Source organism: Salvia splendens, chromosome 18 (genome assembly GCF_004379255.2).
Source record: "Salvia splendens isolate huo1 chromosome 18, SspV2, whole genome shotgun sequence".
Lineage (NCBI taxonomy): Eukaryota > Viridiplantae > Streptophyta > Magnoliopsida > Lamiales > Lamiaceae > Salvia > Salvia splendens.
In genome coordinates, this window is record NC_056049.1 from 23,161,433 (window position 1) to 23,177,977 (window position 16,545).

The following is a 16,545-nucleotide window of genomic DNA, read 5'->3' on the forward strand; positions in this document are numbered from 1 at the left end:
TCAACTATGAGGGAACAACTGGAGTAATAAGAAAAGTGAATACAAAAAAGTTAGTGGAATATAAGTCTCACTTGTATATATTAGTTTTAAATGATATGCGCGTGGAATGAGTTGGTGCAATTTGAGGCAATTTTATCATTTATGGTAAAATAACCAAGAGTCCTATTCTCATACGAACATATATTTTTTTTATGATAAATCTGATATATTAATATTTTAGAGTACTGGTCATTAAACTAGGTAATCTACTATAATCTTTATAAAGAAGAATCAAGGACTACACATTAATATCGTGCAAGTAACCATACACACACAAACAAATGTAAGGAAGAAGATGAAGCATGAAAAGACATATGTACCCCTAGACGAAAGGGGGCAAAATTAGGTCAGAAATGCGGCAGCCTAAAATAAAACAGGGAGGAGAGCCTCTTTCTCTCAGAATGTTCGGATAGATCTCACACTCCACACAGAAACAAAAAGGTAAAGGGTAATGAAATCCCAAAAAAATCAAAAAGAAATTTTTGGTCTTTCTCAATTCTCCTCCTGCTTTCTTCCTATACATCTGCTCTGCTGCTGTTTACTCTCACATACATACATATACAGCCTTTTTTCTGATTTTGCCCTTGATTCGCTGACTCTCTCTTATATTTATACATGCATACACCTCCTGAAAGCCGCTTACCTTTGATTGTGTTTTGGGTCGAAAATCATTGCTAATTGGAGCTCACGCTGACTTGAAAAATGAGGGATTTTTATTTTTGGTGTTTCGATTTTTGTTGATTGAGAGCTGTTTATTTTTTACCTTGATAAGGGTTTATGATTTACCTTGATTAGTATGGATTTTCAGTCCAGCTTTTTTGAGATACATGACTATATATACATATATGTATGTAATTTTCTATTGGTTTTTGAATTATTACATAATACAATGACAAGTACATATATGGCATGGGGCAAACACAATTCTTTGGTTTCTTTACTGGATTAGGATTTTACACCAATGGATTGATCTTGATTTGGAGTCCATTCCTCTTGTTAACTTTGGTTTTTTGAAAAAGGAATTTTGTCAAATGGATTTCGTGTTTGTTTCATTTTGGGGAATAATTCCTACCACAGAGGCCTTTTTTTCACCACATTCCTAAATCTGGCAAGTGGCAGCAGAAATTGTTTGTGTACCCTGAATATCTGGTTTCACACCTAAACTATCCAGTTACCTGAAGCTTACCATATACTACTACCCAAAAACATGGCAGTGAGATGGCCTGTTTCCTAGCATATCACATTTGATGCTTTTCAAATTCTTCATAGTTAAATGCCTATCAGCCCATGTCAATGCAATCTGCAGATGGTTTTCTCTTTTCCCAGCTGCCATAATAACAATGTGAGCATGCAGATTCTATTGGTGGAGTCCAGGCCTCAAATTGTGTTTATAGTGTGACAACACTTGAAAACCTAAGAGAATCATGGCAGATAATACTGAAGTGGATGACCGTGTGGATCTAGACGATGATAACTACAGTGAAGATGATGAAGAAGTCATGGAAGACGAAGGAGCTGGAGATGTTGGTGAAGAAGTTGAAGAAGAACCTCAGGAGGATACCGGAAGCGAGGATGGTGGGAAAGGTCAATCTGCAGGAACTGGTAAAACGGATATCAGCATTGGGGATATGGAAGATAAAGATAACTCAACATCTCTTACCGAAGAGGAGAAAGAGAAACATGCTGAGCTTCTTGATCTTCCACCCCATGGCTCTGAGGTTTTTATTGGAGGACTTTCTCGAGATATTTCAGAGGAAGACTTGAGGGAACTCTGTGAACCCCTTGGTGAAATCTTTGAGGTCGGTGGATATATAGGAAGATAATTTTTACTTGCTAATTGTTTGTAGCAAACAGATGTCTCTATGCCTATACTATTTCATTTCTCTTTAATACTTACAGCTTCATCATTTTGCAGATAAGGGTCATGAAGAATAGGGATACTGGTGAAAGCAAGGGCTTCGCTTTTGTAGCATTCAGAACAAAAGATGAGGCACAAAAGGCAATTGAAGAATTAAATAACAAGGAATTCATGGTGACTTGCACCTCTATGCCTGATAAAATATTGAGAGAATATTCATTTTGTTGTGCTAACTAGTAGTATTTCTTAATTTTGTTATTCTCTGTCTACATATAAAATAATTTTGTTTATTATGCCATATCTTTCTTCACTTCAGGGCAGGACTCTACGATGCTCACTTTCCGAGACTAAATACAGATTGTTCATAGGCAATGTACCAAAGGGATGGAGTGAAGATGATTTCAAAAAAGTAATTGAATCAACAGGTCCTGGTGCTGAAATCATTGAGCTAATAAAGGTATATGTGGCTAGTTAATCGTGAAAAAGTTAGCTGTCTATCAGCCAAACACTTGTTTTTTTGACCTAATTCACTTTATTGCTGCAGGATCCTCAGAACCCTGGTCGTAATCGTGGTTTTGCCTTTGTGGAATTTTACAACAATGCTTGTGCTGACTATTCCAGGCAAAAGATGTCTTCTGCAAGTTTCAAGCTTGATGGTAACACACCAACTGTTACATGGGCTGACCCGAAGATTGCACCTGATCATTCTGCTGCTACTTCTCAGGTATATTTTCAAAACTGAAATATCCCTTATGAAAATGTCCACAACTCCACATTGATATTTTAAAACTTTCTCCTGGGCTCATAGTCTAGAAAGTTTTTTAGATATTCCCATTCTTTGAAGAGCTGGATAACATTCTGTGGAGTAACATAAAAGCCATTATGACTTAAAAACTACTGACCTAAGTATACCTCATCCTCATTGTGCATTTGAACTTTTTGGTTTGTTATTACCCTGCAGTAAGGGCACTCGCAATAAGGCGATATTGCAAAATATTAAAATAGACTCGTAACAATGCCAATGTCTTGTCCTCCACTGGTCAACTGATAATTGCTCTTTCTCTGTTCTTGCTCATATGGGCTTATGAAAGGCATATGTTTTTGTTCATAGTGAGCAGGATACTTATGTTGCTATCCTTTATGCATGTTGTGATGTTATTTTTAGACTTTCCTCTTTTATGTTTATATTTAGGTCAAGGCCCTGTATGTGAAGAACATTCCTGAAAATACATCAACTGAAGAATTAAAGGAAATCTTCCAGCAACATGGGGAAGTCACCAAAGTTGTTATGCCACCTGCTAAAGCTGGTGGGAAGAGAGACTTTGGCTTCATACATTATGCTGAAAGATCAAGTGCCCTTAAAGCTGTCAAAGAGACAGACAAATATGAGATAAATGGTTTGTTTGAATTCACTTGGTTGCATTAATTTCGGACTTCAATTTTCTTTGTTATGATAATGATTCACAAGAATGCTACGCCTTTACTCTTTATTTTCAGCAACTTTTTGAACTATTTGGACGAAGAATGATATTAGTAAACACATGCAGGCCAGGTATTAGAAGTCGTCCTCGCAAAGCCTCAGGCGGAGAAGAAGTTTGATGCAGCCAATCCCCACAACTCTCAAGTTCCAAACTACATTCCTCATCCAGGATACGGTGGTATACCTGTAAATCCTTACGCCTCTATAGCTACTGGATATGGTGGTGGTGCTGGGTTTCAGCAGGTAGTCATGTGCTCTTTCTGTCCAGTTTCTATCGTATCCTTTGATCACGTGTCCTAACATGCTGGCACAATTTTCAGCAGCCTATGATTTATGGAAGGGGGCCAATGCCAACAGGGATGCAGATGGTGCCAATGGTTTTACCCGATGGTCGAATTGGCTATGTTCTGTAAGTTGCCTAATCATATGTGGTGTAATATGAGAATGAAGAATTGTGCACTATTGTGACAAATTTATGTATATTGCAGACAACAGCCCGGTGTACAGATTCCTCAGCCCGTTAGACCACGGAGAAATGATAGGGGTAATAATGGTGGCGGATCACAAGCACGGGGAGGGGGCAATGGCGGTGATGACAACCACCGTAATAGACGGTACATGCCTTACTAGAAATGGGGAGTGAATCGAGTGATTATGTAACCTGGATTAGCTATAGATGATTAATTGATTATAACCCTGAGCTACTTTTTGGTTATATCAAATGAAGGTGGTGAATCAAAGCAAAATTCAATCCCTCTCTAATGTTGATTGCATTTTGTTCATTTGTTGATGAGTTCATATAGTAGTTTTGTTCTTTTGGTGGACAAAATTATAGCCATAAACTAAAACAATTTTTTTTTTTTTTTAGTGAAATTCAGAAAACCAAAAGAAATGTAATCAACAAGGCTGTGGTGATGCATAGGGACACGTAGTCTTTTCTGATTAACAACAATTTAATAATTCATTCACATGAATTTGAAAATCAACATTCACAAAATTGTGAATTGTATCTCAGTGCTATGGTTTACAATTTAGGGTTTTTGGGAGATGCAAAGCTGACCTCAGGGAGGAGTTGGTGAAGTCTGGTCTCCAGCTCCTCCAATTGATGTTGCCATTGCGAATTGATGCGAAGCGGCTTAACCGTAGATGACTGCTCCTTCTTCACTTTCGCCGTCGCCGTTTGTCGTGGAGCTGATGCATTATTATCGATTTTAATCGCTCTCCTTATATTTGTTGGCTGCAGCTCTGTTGAGCGCCATCAATACATCGGAGCCACTCAGCCGCGGTTCAGCCTCACCACCTTTTCGCATGCTCGCCTGATGTCTGCCGGCGGCCATAAACTGACGGCGCTTTGGGGCGACGGAGATGCCGCCAAGTGGCAGGGGTAGCGCGCTCCACATGCTTCTATTTTTCTAGCTTATCATCAGAGATATATACCACCGTTAAATGTAGTACTATTGTTATTCAAGAATTCATTTCCAATTGGGCTAAAAGCCCAACAAATAAGCTCATTTTGGGCTGTGTCCGGTCACAAAATATGGAATGTGTTTATAAAACTCTTCATCGATAAATGATAGATGAATAATTAATTGAAAGTGAATAAGTACTTAGAAAAAAATATGAGGAAATTAATTTTTGTAGACAGATCAAATAAAAAACCAGAACTATTAATTGTGAATGGATGAAGTATATGATTATCATCGATACAAGTATGTAGTATGTTAGTAAGTCGCGTCTCGAGTTTCCTAGAAAGGCAGTGTATTGTGTTTTACTATATTTTTTCAGTAATACTCCCTCCGTCCCAATAAATATGAAACATTTGGTTTCTGGCACAAGATTTTATATAATGTTGCTTTGTAAGTTAATGAAGCGAGAGTAAAGTAAAAGATAGTGTTGTTTTTATTTTAAGAAATGTTTCATTTTTAATGGGACAAGAGAGAACACTACTTTTAAGAATAAATGAATATATGCATGATTCTCCTGTAATTGAAAAATACTAGTACTCCATAGGTTTAGATATGAGCAATTGAGTAGCTTCCTAGTAGGTTAGGTTGGTGTGCAACTGATGGGAATTTGAGTAGCACACCTCTTGTGGGTTTACCTTCTCGTCCAAATGACTCTATGTTTTAAAAATCGAACATGTAAACGAATTGACATATTTATCGGTTCATTGTTCAATTGATCTGGTTGTTCGTTGGGCCAAAAATATTAGTATATTTATAAAACAATAAAATAATCTTTGCAAGAAATTAAAAGAGTAAGGAAAATGGATAAAGTTTTCATGAATTAATAACAAATCAATCAAGTTTTCCCTTTCATAACAGTTCATGATTTTATGTCCAAACCAGCCCCGGTTGAATCGTTCCAATCCAATTTTTAAAACACACGTGAATCTTATTCCTGTGAAGTATATTGATACACATTTCCAAAATTAATAAATTGAAAGATTTTGCATGAGAAGTTAATCATCAAACAAACTCGTGTGTAGGTATGTATGTATATATAGCCAGAATTAACTGGCGGTGGCAGAAGCAGAGGCGGGGGCAGTGGAAGCCGGAATTCCAACAGGGTACTTATGTATACAATCCGACCACGGATTATTACTTTTTTGGCATTCTTCAACAGATATTTCCCTCAAAGCCTTCCACACCGCACTGTTGCACTTAAAACCCGACCCGAACGCAATCTGCCACACCCGGTCCCCCCTCGAGACCCGGCCCTTCGCCTCCGTGTACGCCAGCTCATACCACAGCGAGCTGCTCGACGTGTTCCCGAACCTATGCAGCGTCATCCTCGAGGGCTCCATGTGCCACTCGCTGAGCTGGAGATTCTTCTCGATGGCATCGAGCACGGCCCGCCCGCCCGCGTGGATGCAGAAGTGCTCGAACGCCAGCTTGAAGTCCGGTATGTACGGCCTCACCCGGGCCCCGAGTACCTTCCTCTTCACCAGCCGAACCAGGAACATCACCTGCTCCGACAGCGGCAGCACCAGCGGCCCCAGCGTCGTGATGTTCGTCTTCAGCGCGTCCCCTGCCACCGCCATCAGCTCCCGCGCCAGCGAAACGCCAACCATCCCCGTGTCGTCCTCCTTCTGGTAGACGCAGTTGTAGCTCTTGTCATCCGCGCCCTTGTGCGTCCGCACCGTGTGGACGAGCTCGTACTTGGACCGGCGCCTGTCCCGGCCCTTGTTCGAGAGGAGGACCGCCGCGCCCCCCATCCGGAAGATGCAGTTGCATAAAAGCATGGACCGGTCGTTGCCGAAGTACCTGTTGGCAAATAAAACAAAAATAAATATATTCAAGGACCGATGCAGAAAAAAAATTAATAAATGCCAGTTTTCAAAATTTTACTGTATTTGAAAAAGTACTTTTCATAAAAGGGGCTTGGGCCTCTTACTACCTGACTTATGTCAGCAAATAAATGCACGTACAGTAAAAAGAGAACTGAAATTACTATATAATTCAATTAGTACCAGTTGAGGGTTATGTTCTCGGTGCTGACGACGACGGCGTAGGTGTCCGGGTTAGCTTGGAGGAGGTGCTTCGCGAGGTCGATGGAAATCAGCCCCGCGCTGCAGCCCATCCCGCCGAGGTTGAAGCTCTTGATGTCGGTCCTCATCTTGTAATGGTTGACGATCATGGAGGAGAGAGAAGGGGTTGGATTAAACAAGCTGCAGTTCACGATCACGATCCCGATCTGGCTCGGGCTGATCCCGGTGGTGCTAAAGAGCGAATCAAGAGCACCAAACATCACGTTTTCGGCCTCGAGCCTCGCCTCCACCATGGAGAGGTTCGGGGGATGGGAGGTGATCCCTCTCGGGAAATAGGTCTCATCTCCCAGCCCCGACCGGTGCGAAATCTTGGTTTGGAAGTTGATCGATTCTTCCTCGAAGGCTCCGCTATCCGCGGTCATTTTCAAGAATGACTCCACGGATAGCTTCCTCTCGTCCTGCGGCTTGTAGCACGCAAAGTCGACGAGGTAGATTGGGCGCGGCCGCTTGGCCCAGTAAATGCCCAGGGGCAGGGTCAGGGCGGCCGCGCCCAATAAAATGGTGGCCGTGTCAAGGAGGAGTGTCCTGCTCGACCAGGCCTGGGCGAGCAGAGGCACCAAGGCCAAGAAAAGGAGCACGGTGGCCGGGTTGCACGAGTATCCGTAGCCTAGCTTGACGTACTTGAGCTTCACCGAGTGGAGAAAGTCCGGGAGCTTGCGACGGATCTTGATGACGATGGGGGACGAGTCCTTGAAGTCGACCTCGGCTAGGAGCCGCTCCTCGTTCATGTCGATGCGCTCCATGGTAGCACGGAGTTGGTTGGTGGTTGGTTGGTTGGGGTGAGAGAGGATGAAATTAATTCGGAAAGGATGGAAGAAATGAGGAGCAATTTGGGTGTGTATATAAGTTATGATACGAATGATTGGGAGAAATTGCGTAGAGGAAGATAGTTCAACAACCAAGATGAAACAGATGGGATTTGATTACTTGTGCAAGAAAATGGGGGCTACATATTATAGGTAACGTTGTTGATCCATGTGGGATTATATATTTGACCAAGTGGCCATGTGAGGAAAAGCGAGTTTCCATTCATTAGCGCATTCATGATAGGCGGATCATAAATGATTCAGATATGTATTATATTATTCGGGGATGTTCGATTGCCAAGATTAAATCTCATGATTAAATATGCATCATGTTTAGTTCATAAGATTGAACCCTACAACTTAATCCTAGATGAATAGTCTAATGATAATTAGTCATAGTCTCCTCCCTCCAACTAAAATAATCCCACAACTTAATCCTAGATGAATAATCACATGATATTAGTCATGACAACCGAACGCCACCTTCATGTTTAAGCAAGCTCTCATTCATTAGCGTATTCATAATAGTCGGGCTATAAATGAGTCAGACCTACACTATTTACTTTCAAGTGAGGGCTTAGAAAAAATATTGATGCGAATTTTATTATGGCTATTTTCTTATAGTATTTGAATAGATGTATACATATTTTCTTTTATTTTCTACTTTTTTAATTTTGATATTTTCGTCTTTCTTCCTTAAATCATTATTTTGCAGTAATTTTTCTTCGTTTTTTGTAGTTTGCGCCTGCCTTGCTCCCCCGCAACTCATGTGTCAAGATCGCGCCTTAGGTCCCTCCGAAAAATGGGGTGCGTTGCGAGTGCCCATAATTAATAAAGACGTTTTGATATCTTGTACTACCATTTCTCGGACGTTTTGATTTTTTGTGTACGTGACTATTATTCCCAGTACATAACATTCATAATTAATCGAGACGTATTGATATTTTTGTGTATATGACTATTATTCCCATTTCAATTTCTGATTCCACTCCATTTCCATATTTGGAGGCCACACACTTTGAACCAAGTGTATTAATTAAATAAAATATTAATGGGAGAGTACATGTAGAGCTATGGCAAAGAGTAGTAGTATTAAAAAGTGGGGAGACAGGTGGCTATCCTCAACTAACAAAACTAAATAAATATGACCCTACTTTACCTTTTAAATACTTCAATATTTGTACCATATCTATACAGTATTTAGTTTGTATAGAGTCCGTCTATTGCCATATTTACATATGATTAAAGACTACGTCTAATCCGATATTGTTTTGAGTGTGATTTATACTCCATATGAAATGGTGAACTAGTAAAATTCATAATTTTATATGTGGCTCTCATGATATGTACTATTAGTTGGGGTTTGGTTAATTAGTTGGTAAATATTGCGTGATTTAATGCTAATTATCTTAGGTTTGATAGATGTGTGCTGCTAGCTGTTAATGGATCCACATTTGGCATTTAAGTTGCCCAACTTCTAACATCCATCCATCATGCTTCACTTTTATAAGATCCATAAGTATTCCTAGAATATTAGTTCCCACCTTCATTGAAACAGCATTTTTTAGGGATGGTCCCTGTGCGCGTTACCCGATGGCGGCGTACCCGAAAAATATGATAGTAGTAGAGCAGATAATTCATCTATCTTAGAGTTATATGATCAAAATAACATAAAACGTGTGTATGTTTTATTTTATTATCTTCTCTACGAATATTAAACAAGGTCATCAATACCACTTTTTTCCTCTATCTGGTAGGTCAGAAGTTCGAGTTATATAAGATAGATGGAGTGAAGAACTATTACTGGTCCTCTATAAACAAAAGAAAAAAAAAACCATTATTATTAGGGCTCATGATGCGTATGGTTACCAAAGTTTTTTCCCATTTTTATTTATATGGCTGGAAAAATTATAAGTTTTGGTCATATTTAACAAATTTAAAAACGGTCAGAAAAATTAAGATGTTTGAATTTGTTCGCAACTATCTTAGAACTAAATATTTTAGTGAAATTGTTTGATATTTTAGTCGAGAAATCATATGTGAGCATCTGTGTATCACCGCCGGTAAGTTAAGCAATTGTCTATTTATAAAGAAAACAACATTTGTTTAGTTGGAAAACTATCAACAATATATTACATTACACGATCAGAGGTGGACTTACGTAAGGTCTTGTGGGGCCCATGGAACCCCCAAGAATTTAACGATTTGCTATATATATTACTTACAGTTATTATACACAAATAGAGTTCATCTTTTATAGTAGTACTTTATTTATTAAATTATTTCAAATTTATTCATAAATCATAATTGATAATTTTTCCTTTTTTTATTTTGATATTTTTTCCTTTTTCTTATTTTTATAATGTTTTCTAATTTTTCTACAGCTATTATCTCTTCAATTAATCAACCTATTAAAAAATTATTCATTATTAATAATAAAATACATACATATCTCTAGTTTTCATATCATTTAATTATTTCCATCTTATTACTTATCTCCTACACAATTTTATAATGTCGCTATTTTCGGTAACACCATCATTTAAAAAATACCCTAGAATTGGACCCCCAACGTCAAAATCCTGCTTCTGGCACTGATTACACGTATGTGATCAGATTTTACATCGTTGGATGATTGCGAGGAACAACCAAATTTCATGATTTTTTCAACTAATTTTAAAATTGCAGGGTCACCGATCGAAATTTGACCAAACTTAATCATTTTTATACTCCCTCCGTCAGCCATTAGTTGGCACACTTTGACTCGACACGAGTTTAAAAGATTAATGAAATGTTACTCCTACTTTTCTATATTAGTTTATAATAAAATACTATGAATAAGAATAGATTAGCGTAAAATGGAGTCCATTACTTAAGAAAAAAGTTAAAAAAGAAGTGTGCGGTGGAAGAAATTGACTTTGATGCGTCGATATCGTTCAAGAAATCATTTATTGCGTTTCATTTATAAATTCCTCAAAACTTCTTTGAGAGATATTGATGTTATGCTCATTTGAAGACACAAACTGTTGAACACTATTGCTTTATATTATTATATAATATATTAGTAATAATTTTCTGATTAATACTGGAATACAGCTTGTTGTGGCAATGGTTTATGATTTGGGAAAGAATATTAGTCAATCAATCTTTAAAATATTAATTAAATTTGATACGACTCTCAGATTGTCACGCCTCATACTATTACGTATTATATAGCTAAAAATTTCGAATTACTTATAATAGAGTATTCTAGTATTATAAAAGGCTTCAGTAACAGTAAAATTATGCTTCAAAAGTCAACTACTTTTTAGGAAATATAGTATATAGCAGCCTAAGAATTAGTGTAGATTTAGTCAAAACATCATGTTTTAAGATTCAAAGTTTATTACTTTTACGAATATAATTCGAAATAACACTTATCTACGTAGAGTTGTTGTCTAAATTGTACTAGTAAATGGGTCGGAAAATATTTATCTATTTATGTGAGGTGAAATGGTTGAGTGAGAGCAATTGTTGTTTGGTTACTCAGACGGTTACTTGTTTTAATTCAACACAAACATGTTGGGTTTATAAAAGTGATTATAGCCAATTTAATGACAAAGTTTGATAAAAAAACTGATTAGTTTTATAATATTAGTCTTATAGTAATAATTAAAATGATATTCTTTTATTATATTAGTATTCCTTTTTTATTTTAATTAAATAATGTCATTTTTAAACGAATTAAATAATTAAAACTTCATAATTTAATATATTCGGTTTTCAAATTTATAAGGCTTCATAAGAAAACACTAAAAAAGATTAGTTTGATGATTGGTAAAATAGAGAGAGCAATTCAATTCTTCTAGATATTGGTCCAAACATGCTTATAATTAATTAATATAGTCATCAATAGTATTATAGTGTCTAGAGTTATAGTAGTACCAATCAGAATTCAATTCAAAATAAAATCCTACTAATGATATGTATATGTTGAAAAGAACCAAATAATTAATTACCTCCAAACTTAAGAACGTAAACATGTAAATGCATATAAATTATTACCCTCTCGGTCTATCAAAAGGTGTGACTCAATTGGTTTTAGCCCATGTTTTAATAAGTTGCTTAAGTACGTTTTGAGAGGAACGATTTACTTAGTTTTATTCTATTTTAAATTGATAAATTCCTATGAATGTGTGACGTGGGTGAAATAATATCTACAAACAATGGAGTTTGGTCAAATTCGATTTGTTTGGCAATTCTTAAAATTTCAATGACTAAAAGTTTCAAAATTCGCAATACACATAACATTTTATTAAATGGGGTGACTATATTCTTCATTTTCTTCTCGTTTCCCATATCTTTTTAAACGGCTTTATATGCTTCAAAATACTACTACTAGTACTAAATAAAATCACTAGAAAATATATATGTGTGATTAAAGTTTTTTGTATCTTTAGTATTTACTTTCTTAGCTACATAATACTTTTTAAGATCGATTATTCAATATTTAGATGAAGTAGTGTTACTATAATTTAGTTTAATTATTTTTAGGGAGGGAGTATATTACTATCTTAGGCCGTTGGCTATTCAAACTTTGGAGTTATCACACCCTTCATTCATTTTTGACATGCAATGTGGCATTGATGGTGAATTTTTCAAATTTAAGGCATACATAACATAGACACGATCACCAAAAAAATTTGTATCCAATATTATTAATAAACTCGTGACAAATTGTTTTTCAACCATTCTCATATTGCTCCTCCCCACTCAGATAGGAACTACACCAACAAACTTTCTTGTGTTCAATGAATTATCATTTGCCATCAATCATGATGTCGCACTATCTAGTGTTAGGAGTGGAAGACTATAGTTGATGACTTTTAGCCCAAAAATAATTCACTTTGATTAAGACGAATCAAATATGGCTCCCTTCCTCCCAACTTAAAAGTTTCCATTTTGTCATTTTTATCCATCCATATTTTAATCTATCCCCATTAAAAAAATATCAATCTACTTTTGATATATACACATTTTATTAACGTATTCCATTCATATTCAGCTAACGTTTTTGCATTTACATATTTCCACCCCTTACACAATCAACAAATTACTAAAATCCGCCTCGAATCAAACTGAGACTCCTAAAATGAAACGGGAGAGTAACATATAAAAGTAAAGAAAGGTTTAAGTAGAGAAATGAGTAACTATGTACGCATAATTTGGTATTGGAGTTTAGGTGGCCGTGGTTTGGTCATCATTTAAATTTGATTCACCAGTCCAGACAATGTCTTTTAACCCCGACGAGAAGTTCTTGTAAAACTGCAACATGCGAATAGACGATAAAACACAACTTAATTAGTAAGACTCTTCTCTCCAAAACCAATAGGTGGGATTTGAGTCACGACTATCACTGATAAATGAGAACCATTATAAATCTTTCAAAAAGAATGTATGATGGTGAGATGCCTTGCCTTGTGGAACTCGAGGGTGTCGCCGCCGGTTTTACGAAGCTCCACCATGTGCAATGAAGGAGCCACCTCAAAAACCTCTGTAACTACAGCTAGCTGCCCCTTTCTTCCTGTCCTATCACCTTTCAATTTCATCTGCCAAACCATACAAATACATTAAACACCATTAATATGAACCTAAAAGTTAATATTCACCTAATTAAAACTCTCTTTCCATGTCGATTGAGTCATTTTTCTATTTTGGGAAATTCCAACATAATTGAGTCATTTTTATTTTTGGCAAAAAGTAATCTCCTCTCTTACTTTATTCTCTCTTCATATCTTTTACTTTATTCACAAAGAACGGAGGGAGTAGTACCTTATAGTTTCTTTTGTTAACATTGAAACCCATAGGCTTGGCCGCTTCCTCTATTTTCGACATTATCTCATTCGCGGGACGTTTTGATGTAAAGCAAGTTTCCCTCTTTACTAGCCCCTGCAGAAAAAACTAAAACTGCTCATCCACTTAGCTAATCACACACACAGACACACAAACCATCTAATATTTATACCGTCTGCTTATTGAACAGATTCTCAAGACTGAAACCTTCGGACCGAGATATCAGCTCAAAGGCATTCATCGATACTGGCTTCTCTATCCTTTCTGTGACAAGAAGATCCTGATATAACCAATCTCAACCGAGTCAATACTCAAGTTAACAAACAATTTGTATTTTTTCTTCGAACTTATACTTACTTGATTGTTACTGAAGACAGCATCAACGTCATCAAGGTTTACATCCTCATCCTGTTCAAAATGAGGTGCCTTGTAATCTACTCTGAACCACTCATGTTCTAGAATTTCAGGAATAGTCATTCGCTGCAAATAACACATATTTACTCCAAAACATTCAACTAAACAATGCACAGACCAGTGAATATCAGTATTTAAGAGCTCACAGTTACTGGATTTGGATCCAGGATACGCTTAATCACGTCTTTTGCACCTGATGAAAACCATGAAGGGAGAAAGAATATTGCCCTTTCAATCTGGAAAAGAACCATTACTCACTTGAACACATTTGAAAACAACTGACTATCACAAAGCAATAGAAACTCACTTTCGTATATAAAGCCATTAGGTTGGGCTCATCAAAAGGCAAGTATCCAGCCATCAGGACAAAAAGAATAACCCCACAAGACCATACATCTGCTGAAGTGCCATCATAGCCTTTATCTGTGAGCACCTGAAGGGAAAAACATATCTCACATGCTTTAAACTGAAAATCAAACTCGACTCTTCTTAAACTATGAGACAAGCACCTCGGGTGCCACATAATTTGGTGTGCCGCAGGCTGTGTGAAGTAGTCCATCATCCTACAGAAATATTACCATGAGATCCAGTTAGCTCTTCTTCTTTAGGAACTCCCCTAAAACAGCAATTTCCATTTAAAACTTCCCATGAATGTGTCCAAAGCCACACAATGAACATTATCTTGTAAAGAAAATAGTTATCTGCAAAATACTGAAGGATACTCTAAAGGAAGGGGGGAAAAAGGAAAAGACAAACGAGAAAAAATATCTAAAATAGGAAGAAAAATAAGGTCACAAATGTTCCTTCAAGTTGAGCCTCGAGCAAAACCAAGAAACAGATTTAGACAATAAGACACGTATATGAATATCTACTAGTAATAGATATTGATGGCAAAGTGTAGTAGCATTTTGTGGCACAAACAAGGTTTTCAACACAAAAAAATTAAAGTTTATGACTGGGGGCCAACACGACAAAACCAGGCAAAACAAAAGACAGATTGAAGTAACATGTCCTGTTGAGGGATAAATGGAAATACAAATATGTTAAGACTCCAACTATATGATATGACAGAAATATTTTCAGCAACAAAATTGTCCAGGTTAGACATACTCAAATAACATAAGATACGAAGAACTAACCCAAACTTGTTTTGAAATTGCACTCAATCCGAAGTCTGAAACTTTAAGTTTACCATAGGAATCCCGCAAGAGATTCTCCGGCTGCAAATTTTAAATGGAAATGCACAATACTTTACTAAAATACATGGAAGAAACTGAAAATTTCTGATCAAAGCAAGATGCATATATTCATGTGATGGAGACTGGAGAGGCATTTAACCTTGAGATCTCTATGGTATACACCTCTACTGTGGCAGTAATCCACAGCATTAATGAGCTGTTGAAAGTATCTCCTAGCACTACTTTCGTCAAGTTTTCCATATTTAGCCTACAAAAATATGGAATGGCATCTATAAATGCAAGCAATTCTTCGAATGGTATAAGAACTTGAAATTCTAAACAGTGACAACTTACAATTTCATCAAAGAGTTCACCTCCGTCAACATATTCGAGAACAATGTAAATCTTAGTTTTACTAGCCATAACCTGTTGAAGATGCAAGTAGAATTCAATTATACATATGCAATCATGAAAGTGCAGAGTTTGGAGTATTCTCGTGCAGAAATGCTCACCAATTTAAACGAATTAAAGTAAATTACGACTGTGAAATCTCTAAATTATAGGCACGATGAGATCACTAATAGACGCTAGGTTAAAATATAAGGAAATAGCGCGAAAAGGCGAATTCAAAATCAAAAGCACCTCAACTAAATTGACGACATTGGGATGTTTGATCAGCTTCATCGTCGAAATTTCTCTCTTAATCTGCTCGACCATCTTGTGATGGAGGATTTGGTCGCGCTGGATGATTTTAATGGCGACTCGATCACCGGTGTCGGTGTTGGTGGCGAACTTGACCTTGGCGAAGGAGCCTTGTCCCAGTGTCCTCCCGAGCTGATACTTACCGACGCGCGTTCTCGGCCGTGACGTTGATGTTGATGTTGATGTGGATGCGCTGCTCATTTTCCGTCGACTCTCTGATTACTTACCTTTCTGTTTGTTAGGTTGATACAAAGGCAAAATTTCCAGAAGAGTTGCAGAAGAGATGATGTGGCTTCGCTATTTACCAACTGAATTCTTTTCCTATCCACTTTCATTCCTTTCCTTTTTCCCAATAATATATTCCGATTTCGGTTTGATTGATGGAATAAGAAAAAATCGATTTTCCCCTATGTGGTTCAATTAATTACATGTATTCTCCTATTATGATTGTAATACTCATTATTATACTAGTTGATAGTTCAATTGAGAATTATTTTAAAATAAAAATTGAGAATTTATTGCATAAAATGTAGTAGTATCATTGATATTTCATACGGTCAGTCTCATTTAAGATGTCTCACTTTCTTTTTTAGTCTGTCCCAACTAAGATGATTCATTGGTACAAATAGAAACATATGTATTTCTAATTGTTCTCCCCACTCGACATATAAAATAAAGTTGCATAA

General features: G+C 36.9%; 3 protein-coding genes across 7 annotated transcripts; 1 reads left to right on the forward strand and 2 right to left on the reverse strand.

Moving 5' to 3' along the window:
- Positions 1-343: 343 nt before the first annotated feature.
- Positions 344-4,880, forward strand: LOC121777330 (heterogeneous nuclear ribonucleoprotein Q-like). Of its 4 annotated transcripts, XM_042174550.1 has the most exons (10): positions 344-480; positions 1,394-1,838; positions 1,955-2,071; positions 2,214-2,354; positions 2,442-2,621; positions 3,090-3,294; positions 3,445-3,620; positions 3,698-3,786; positions 3,866-3,991; positions 4,621-4,880. In XM_042174550.1, exons 2-10 carry the CDS (start codon positions 1,464-1,466, stop codon positions 4,763-4,765), a joined length of 1,554 nt encoding a protein of 517 aa, XP_042030484.1. In that variant the 5' UTR covers positions 344-480; positions 1,394-1,463; the 3' UTR covers positions 4,766-4,880. The 4 variants fall into 4 exon arrangements, with proteins under 4 accessions (XP_042030484.1, XP_042030485.1, XP_042030486.1 ...); XM_042174551.1 differs by having other exon boundaries at positions 424-1,838; positions 3,701-3,786; XM_042174552.1 differs by having other exon boundaries at positions 425-1,838; positions 4,413-4,763.
- A 783-nt stretch (positions 4,881-5,663) lies between these two features.
- On the reverse strand, positions 5,664-7,998 carry LOC121777137 (3-ketoacyl-CoA synthase 1-like). Its single transcript, XM_042174282.1, has 2 exons — positions 6,850-7,998; positions 5,664-6,643 (listed from the first exon to the last, which is right to left on the reverse strand). The coding sequence occupies exons 1-2, from the start codon at positions 7,668-7,670 to the stop codon at positions 5,890-5,892; spliced, it is 1,575 nt and encodes a 524-aa protein (XP_042030216.1). The 5' UTR covers positions 7,671-7,998; the 3' UTR covers positions 5,664-5,889.
- A 4,750-nt stretch (positions 7,999-12,748) lies between these two features.
- Positions 12,749-16,261, reverse strand: LOC121777138 (CBL-interacting serine/threonine-protein kinase 9-like). 2 transcript variants are annotated; one of them, XM_042174283.1, is made up of 12 exons: positions 15,800-16,259; positions 15,512-15,583; positions 15,318-15,425; positions 15,119-15,199; positions 14,489-14,542; positions 14,287-14,412; positions 14,126-14,215; positions 13,923-14,045; positions 13,738-13,845; positions 13,545-13,661; positions 13,190-13,321; positions 12,749-13,037 (listed from the first exon to the last, which is right to left on the reverse strand). In XM_042174283.1, the coding sequence occupies exons 1-12, from the start codon at positions 16,058-16,060 to the stop codon at positions 12,951-12,953; spliced, it is 1,359 nt and encodes a 452-aa protein (XP_042030217.1). In that variant the 5' UTR covers positions 16,061-16,259; the 3' UTR covers positions 12,749-12,950. The 2 variants fall into 2 exon arrangements, with proteins under 2 accessions (XP_042030217.1, XP_042030218.1); XM_042174284.1 differs by lacking the exon at positions 15,119-15,199 and having other exon boundaries at positions 15,800-16,261.
- Positions 16,262-16,545: the final 284 nt, after the last annotated feature.